A 7,904-nucleotide genomic window follows, 5' to 3' on the forward strand; every position below is an offset into this window, starting at 1 on the left:
GCCTGTAATGGTGAAAGTGTTCGCTGCCAGAGATGCCTGAACTTTAGGGTTGTTAAAGTGGATCACTGTTCCTTGGTTTGTAAACATATTCACCTATTAAGAAAATAAAAATTTTAATTAGCAATGCTGACCAAAGTCTCTTTAAAAACAAATGTTTTATTAAACAAAGTCTGCCTAACTAATCTAGTATTTCGCTGCGAAGCACAGGTGAAATTTTGCCTGGAATGGCATATGCATTCTAATAGTCAGACTTAATGATCTCCCTGATATTTATTAATTTATGGTAGAAACACATCGTAGGGACTTTGAAGTCACTAAGTTAAACAAAAACAAAAACACCCATTTAATGCATGAATGTTAACTTTTCCCAGCCAAATCTTGTTTTTTTAAAGAAACAAAATTTGACACTTGCCTCTTCAATACCGGAGATATTGTTTACCCCTAACTTCTTTAAGGAGAACTGAAGTTTTTTATCATCTGCTGTGGCTGTTCTATGAACCACCTTCTTCTTTCTGCGAGCAGTTCCCTAAAGTCAGGGAGAAGAGGAAAGAAAACAGCACATTTATACCACAACAGATATTTTTCAAATGGGAATAGTTTCCAATTCATTTCTGACCTTTGGATCTGTATAAAACATTACCATAATCATAAACTTATGCAGTGAGCAGGCAGGCTAAGGCAAAGATAGAAGTAAAAAATGGGAAAGGAAAAGAATGATCTTTACAAAGTTCTACTTTTACATTTGCTCTAAAAGTGATGAAAGAGGTAGCACGTGTCAACCTAAATTAACCATTTGAAAGAACTCCACATCCAGAATTATTAACCTTTTGTGTTTTTTTTTTTTTTTTGAGACAGGGTCTCACTCTGTTGCCCAGGCTAGAGTGGCGCAATCTCAGCTCACTGCAACCTCCGCCTCCCAGGTTCAAGCGATTCTCCTGCCTCAGCCTCCCAAGTAGCTGGGATTACAGGCACTCCCACCATGGCTGGCTAATTTTTGTATTTTCAGTAGAGATAGGGTTTCATCATGTTGGCCAGGCTGGTCTCAAACTGCTGGCCTCAAGTGATCTGCCCACCTCGGCCTCCCAAAGTGTTGGGACTACAAACGTGAGTCACTGTGCCTGACTCCTTTTCTGTTTTTATATTAAATAAAAATCAACACCCAAATTAGTATTTATAGGCAAGATAGTGTATGGAACAATCAAATGAATCTGTATATAGACTTCTACAGCACTCGAGAGTAAAGTCTGAAGTCCTTACACCTTAACCTACAACAGCCATACACAAACTGTCCTGCCCTTAATATGCCACTCCTGACTGCATCTGCTACCACCCCTCTTCAGCCAAATAAACCTTGGCTGTTCTTCGAACAGGCCAAGCAGGTTATGACCCAAGGGCCTTTGCACATGCTGTTCCTCTCTTTCTGGAACATCTACATGGCTCTTTCCCTCACTGCAGATCTCAAGTCTTATGTCACCAGGTCAAAGTGGTCTTTCTCAACTACCCAAAGTAAAATAGCAACTTCCACACTCACCCATCAATTTCTTTCTATCCTGGTTTATTTCTCTTCATAACACTTATTACTATAAGAGATAAATACATTTTATCATCCATCTCCTTTCACTAGAATGTAAGCTCCATAAGGACTTCTGTTTGTTGCTATAAACCCAGTATCTACAACAGAGTCTAGCTCATTGAAAGCACTCAAGGAAACGCTATCACACCCAACTACCTCATTTTCCCCCAACCTCCATCCCTATTCATCCTTTAAAATACTCAAGTCATTACCTCTTGTGTGCCTTTCCTAAATTCTACAACTACCCCCTTTCCCTATGCCAAATCATTCCCATCTCTAGATTTTGAAAATGCTTCTACTATTGTACTATGTATATTACACCGTGAAAACAGATTTTTTTTTTTTTTAAAAAAAGACAATAATCAAATTATCACCACTGCTAGGCCTAAAGCCCACCTAGGGACTTTAAACTTCCTAAATTTTATACTCTCAGGATCCAACATAGTAAAGGCTTAAATAAATCTTGTTATTTGACTGAAGAAAATATCTATAGCTACCAAAAAAATTTTAAAAAAAGTACTGGTTACTAACCTCGCCCAACTATTAAGAACAAAAATCACTTTGAAATGGTCACGTACGTATCTGGTTTCCAAAGAATCTTCTCTAAGAAATTCAAAGGAATTTCTAAGATTGTAAAGACAAATCCAACATACCTTCTATAGGTTTCAGACACTTCACATATGTCGAGTTCAATTTTCACTTATTATTAACGCTCTGATTAGATATGAAAAGGCTTTTGTAACAGTTACCTAAGAGCACCTAACACCTGCAGTTTTCTCTAAAGCAAAATTAACTCACCTAATTTCACATCCCATAATAAGTACGCTTCTTAAACAGTGTAGAAATGTTTCCATATTCTGTGACTACAGAAATACTTCTCGTATTATTAGCTAAAGGAGTATTAAGATGTTAGAACACAAAATTTAATCTTGTATCAGCGTTAAATGTCCTAGCAAATCTCAAAATTTTCCTTTACCCTAAAGTGATGTCTCCCAAAGTTAAAGCCTAATGATGAAAGTAACAACAAAAAGATTGCACATAAGCATATTATTCAAATTACTGCTTCTGAAACTGTACTGAAAGTAAGAGTGGTTAAAAACACCAATAAGAGCATCCAAACACTGATACACAAAAATCTGAGTTTTGCTGGCACTTTGTTACCACTTGTGAGGGCCACAGTCTGGTAACAATTGATTAAAAAGGGCAAGAAACACCTAACGTTGGTGGGTGTGGATCTTGAAGACTGCTAACATTAGCAAAAATAAAAAGTAAAAAAAATCAGGATAAATTCACCGCTGGCAAAAGGTCAGTAACTTAACAAAGCTGTATATTATTAAGTCTAAGTGCAACTTCTGGCTATCTCACAGCTGACTCTAAGTTAAACGCTTAAAGTTGGGAAAAACTAATAGGCAATAAACACGTACTATGGAGGCTTTACAAGTTTTACCAAGTAGAGACATGCTCTGTTTCAACAAGCTACCACACCTTGTTAAATACTAAGAATGTGCTAACAATACAAACTAAGTAGACCTCTGTCTACAGTGGACTTATTTAAGTAAATTACAGGACAATCTAAAAATCAACTTCAAAAAAGAATCCCCTTCCACCAGGAAAAAACAATTAATAAAAAACTGATCATTTAAAAATCAGTCACTTTAATTCCCTCATTTTTTATAGTAATATAAAGTCAGAAAAGGAAATACACCTACTTGGGTTGTATTTTCAAATCTAACAGTCACTGCTCTTAAACTTCAAAATGTACCTATATCTTCACATACCCTTGAAAATATGCAACTACCCTAAAGAATATTTGGTTCAGAAAGCAGTACAGAAAGGTCTCAATTTACAAGAGACACAAACAAGCACTGACTTTATACAACTTAGGCCAAAACAAGTCAAGGGTATGATGTGCACAACGATCTAACTGAAATGACACAATTTCCTTACAAATTAAATTAGGAAACACTTTTGTTCTACTTATACACTGTAACACTGAAAACACAAACATATTCACACAAAAGCGATGTTTTTAGCTCGTCTCACTGATGTGTCTCTAACTCTCGTCTCCCCGGCTCCTCGGGATTTGCTAGCTCCATGAATTTCCCTCGATAGGCAAAGTTTGTCACCGATAATAGAAGTGCAAAAGGAATATATTTTTTAAAATACCTAAGCCTTAAAAAAAAAAAAAAAAAAAACCCCGAACTATTAAAACTTACTTTCCCACCAATGCGCACTTGTGCCTGCAGTTTGGCGAGTTTTTCCTGGTTCATGATTGTTTCTTTCATCTAGAAAAAGAGGAAATCCTCAGCAAGGATAGGTTTAGCTCACTCTAGCATTCCATGCTCGTTATTTCCCAAGATAACAGCAGGAAAATAAACGTCCTACACAGGCCGAAACCTGGATCCCAAATCCACCCCGCAAAGCTCCAAATTTGGGTTTCCAGGGAGCCCAAAGAGCACCCGCCTCCCCACACTCCCCCACAGCGCCCCGCTCTTGGCAGGCCCGGATCAAGGGCTCTACCCCACGCCTGGCCAGCACCCCCCACCCGTGGCCCTGGCCTGGCCTCGGCCTAGCCAGGGCCTGCCCGGCCCGGTCACTCTCCGCAAGCCTCGCGGTACCTGAGGCTCCTGTCCTCGGGTTCCGCCGCGAGGTGGAGGTAGAGACAGCGTCGCCTCGCCCCCAGGGCAGCCGCCCCTGGCTCGACCTCGCCCCCGAGAATCAGCCTGAGCGGGTGCGCCTGTCCGTCGCATCGCCTTCCTCTCCTCCTCTGCCCTGTCCCTCCCTGTCTCGCTCCTTCAGGGAACTTCCCGCCCCCGCTCCCGTCCTCCTACCACGCCGCCGTCCAGAGCCTTTTTGTACCTTGTCGGAGCGAATAAGGGGCCGCGCGGGGGACTAGGGTTGGTGCTCAGGGGGTCTCGGGTGGACCAGCTGAGATTAGGCGCACACACGCGGGGACGCAAGATGGCAGCTAAAGGGAGGCCGGAAGTGACACAAGGCCCCTTCCTCCAAGAGTCAGGAAACTGACTTCGCCGCGAGCTCAGTTCTTCCTTGCGCACGCGCGCCAGCGTTTGTGACGGTAGGGCTAGTGCGTTCTCTGCTCCTCCTCTTCCAGTGGCTGCCGTTCGCAGGCCCCACGAGGAACTTACAGCTTCGGGCGCCGCCCATACCTCTGGGAGAGGCCACAAAGGGGTCGGAGAGCGCGGTCCTGTGCAGTTAGGGTTAAGTCCGCTCAGTCTCCACTGGGCCCTGATCCTGAAGTTCTGTACCCTCCGAAGAAAGGGCCTGTTCACGTTTCCCGGAGACGCTGGAGGTGCCCAGCTTGTGCTCACCACTCGAGCAGCCCTACCCTTGCTGGAGGTGTAGGTTGGAGAATTGTAGAATTTCCCTCTCGGCCCGAATGAGCCATTACCAAAGCATTTTGTCAAAAATAGTGAAGTTAGTTTTGCTTTCCAAGATTAGGTGGTGTGGTAGATTGCGGGGCCGAGGTTCAGAATTTCTGGGGGCTGTAGCCCCGAGCCCCACACCTCAGAATGCAACTCCATACGACGAAGGAACTGGTAATGCGCATTTCAGCCAATATAGCAGATGACTAACCACCTTAAAACCCTCTACACAATTATCTTGTTTATCAGGAAAAAAATTGACTCCTAGATACTGAATTGGCATAGATTTGACAATTAGCGGTTCACGGTTAAGCAGACTTTATCTATCTTAATCCAATCAAAGGAAAATTTCTGCCTACTGTGTTTGGAGAGACAACTCGTGGATGTGAGTTAAACTTTGCTAAACCCCAGGACAAGCTTCAAGACAAAACTGCTGATACTTACAATGGCAATTTAAATAAAAATGCTGTCTGATCAGCCTCTCTGTGGTCTTAACCATGAAATGTTTTTGCGTATTCCAAAGTGAGTCCGAAATCTTAGAATGCAATGTATATAGCAAGAAAACTTGTGTAAGTGCAGACTCCTCTCCAGTTAAGATCAATGTTTAAACTTTTTGAATACTTTTTACGTGTAAGTTTGTTGCAATTGATGTCTCAAGAACATAACTGGTGAGGACAGCTGTATTGCTTTTTAGAATAATTGTTACAGTTATATTTACAAAAAACAATGTTGCTTCAGTTAAAGATGAGTGAAGTTTAGTTCAGGAAAGGGTGTTCGTAATGGATCACCTTCCTAATGACAAAGGCCAAAATGGCAGTACCAACAGTTCTGTACTCTGGAGATATTACAAAATACACAGAAAGACTCCCCCTTTTGAGAGAAATGTCTGTCCAGGAACAGTTTTTCCTCTCCTCCATGTTATATTGGAGACATTTGAAACGTCCTAGTCACGTGATGTTTTCTGAGCTTTTATAGAAAAAAGATTCCCTGTATGTAACCTGCCACCTGACTTTTTTTTTCTTTTTCTTTTTTTTGCCTTCCCTCCCCTCTGCCCTGACTCATCTTTTAATACACCCGTTTTCAGGAAATATTGTGAGCTACTTTATGTATTTTTATTTTTTGAAACCAGGGATGCTGCTAATTTTATTTTTATAATTTTTTTTAAATGTAAAACTTTAAAAATATTGAAAGAGATGGGGTCTCACTTTGTTGCCTAGGCTGGGCTCAAACTCCTGCGCTCAAAGGATCCTTCAGTCTCAGCCACTTGAGAAGCTGAAACTACAGGTGTGCACCATTTTCCCTGGTTTATAACATTTAAAAAAAAAAAAAATTTACTCTCGTTCCTACTTTTCTCTCCTGTTCTTTCATGAATTTAAAGATTTGGCGCATGTTGAAAATATAAAAGATTCCTTAATGGTAAAAAAGAAAATTTTGATTTTCTGTTTATGTTCTGCTTTGGTTTAGTTTTTGTGCTTTTCTATTTAGAGATGGAAGTCTTGCTATGTTGCCCAGGCTGGTAAACTCCTGGGTTCAAGCCATCCTCCCACCTGGGCCTCCCAAAGTGCTGGGAGTACAGGCATGAGCCACTATACCTGGCCAAAATTTTGATTTTTGACTCCAGCTGCTTCTGCTTGTTTTATGAGTAGTCAGGAAATTCTGATTCCTCTAATAATTATATACTAGACTTTTCAAAAATATGGGATTTTTTGTTTCAAAAAATGTTACTACATTGCATTCTTAGCTCAAGGATGCCAAAAGAGTAACTTGTGCTAATGTGGGAGCCATTTCCAGTATGCTCCCAATGTCTATGGCAAATGTGAGTAATTGGCTCCCACGCTTTCCTGCTGGGCTTCAAGGAGCCTAAGAATCATTTACTCAGCACTCAAGATGGTATCTGTCAATAGAGAAGGCAAGAAAGGTGAACCCTATTTGCCCTCCTTGGTTTATAGTTTATAGCCTAATCAAAGTCCATGAATTGTTTTCATCTCTCAGCTGGACTTAAGTCAGCTTCAGCAAAAGTCAAAATATCCACTTTATATAATGCTTCTTTCTGTCTTTTTTTTTTTAGTTTCACCCTGTCACCCAGGCTGGAGTGCAGTGGTGCGATCTTGGCTCACTGCAACCTCCACCTCCCAGGTTCAAGCGATTCTCATGCCTCAGCCTCCTGAGTAGCTGGGATTACAGGTGCCCACCACCACACCCAGCTAATTTTTGTATTTTTTGTTAGAGGCGGGGTTTCACCATGTTGGCCAGGCTGGTCTCAAACTCCTGACCTCAAGTGATCTGCCTGGGATTGCAGGCATGAGCCACCGTGCCTGGGCAACTCAAGATTCTTAATAGATGGTAGGGCTATTTCCCTTTTTCACTTTTGAAACTGACATATTTACGGATATTCTATATACATTTTAGGTTTTGTTTCATTTTGAAATTTTGATTAGGATTGGTTGTATAGATTGATTTGGGAAACTTGTATATATTTTCTAATTGTATGCCTCTGCATTCACTTGTAGGAAATCTGGCTATTTTTAATATATAGGGATTTAATATAGGGAATTGGTGCTTTACAAAGTTTGAAGGACTGGAGGAGTGGGCTTTGGCGTGGGCTGTCAGAAGTGAGTCCTAAGATAATACAGATTTAGTATCCCTAATGCAAAAATTTTAAATCCAAAAGGCTCCAAAATCCAAAGCTTTTTGAACACCAGCATCATGCTCAAAGGAAATGCTCATTGAGCATTTCAGATTACAGATTTTCGATTAGGCCTGCTCAACCAGTATGTACATAATGCAAATATTCCAGAAAAAAAAAAGTCCCAAGTCTGAAAAATTTCTGGTTCCAAGCATTTCACATAATAGGTACTCATCCTGCACTCAAGAACTAGGCTGTCATGGGACCTGCTGCAACTGTTTTCACCTATTAGGAGGATGGAGAATCAGGACCCTACAACTGG

At 41.0% G+C, this 7,904-nt stretch overlaps 1 protein-coding gene across 5 annotated transcripts in view; it reads right to left on the reverse strand.

The window, feature by feature from the left end:
* The window catches only part of BTF3 (basic transcription factor 3), a 7,672-nt gene extending 3,089 nt beyond the window's left edge, over positions 1–4,583 (reverse strand). Inside the window, exons 1-3 of one of the 5 annotated variants that reach the window (XM_011959268.1) lie at positions 4,192–4,560; positions 3,790–3,858; positions 413–526 (exon numbers count right to left, since the gene is read on the reverse strand). In XM_011959268.1, coding sequence (XP_011814658.1) covers positions 413–526; positions 3,790–3,858; positions 4,192–4,323 — 315 coding nt within the window. In that variant the 5' untranslated portion in view covers positions 4,324–4,560. Of the gene's footprint in view, positions 1–93; positions 128–412; positions 527–3,785; positions 3,859–4,191 lie in introns of those variants that run through there. The other 4 variants (XM_011959267.1, XM_011959270.1, XM_011959269.1 and 1 more) reach the window with 4 other exon arrangements.
* Positions 4,584–7,904: the final 3,321 nt, after the last annotated feature.

This window comes from Colobus angolensis, unplaced genomic scaffold (assembly GCF_000951035.1).
Source record: "Colobus angolensis palliatus isolate OR3802 unplaced genomic scaffold, Cang.pa_1.0 Scaffold49, whole genome shotgun sequence".
Taxonomy (NCBI): Eukaryota; Metazoa; Chordata; class Mammalia; order Primates; family Cercopithecidae; genus Colobus; species Colobus angolensis.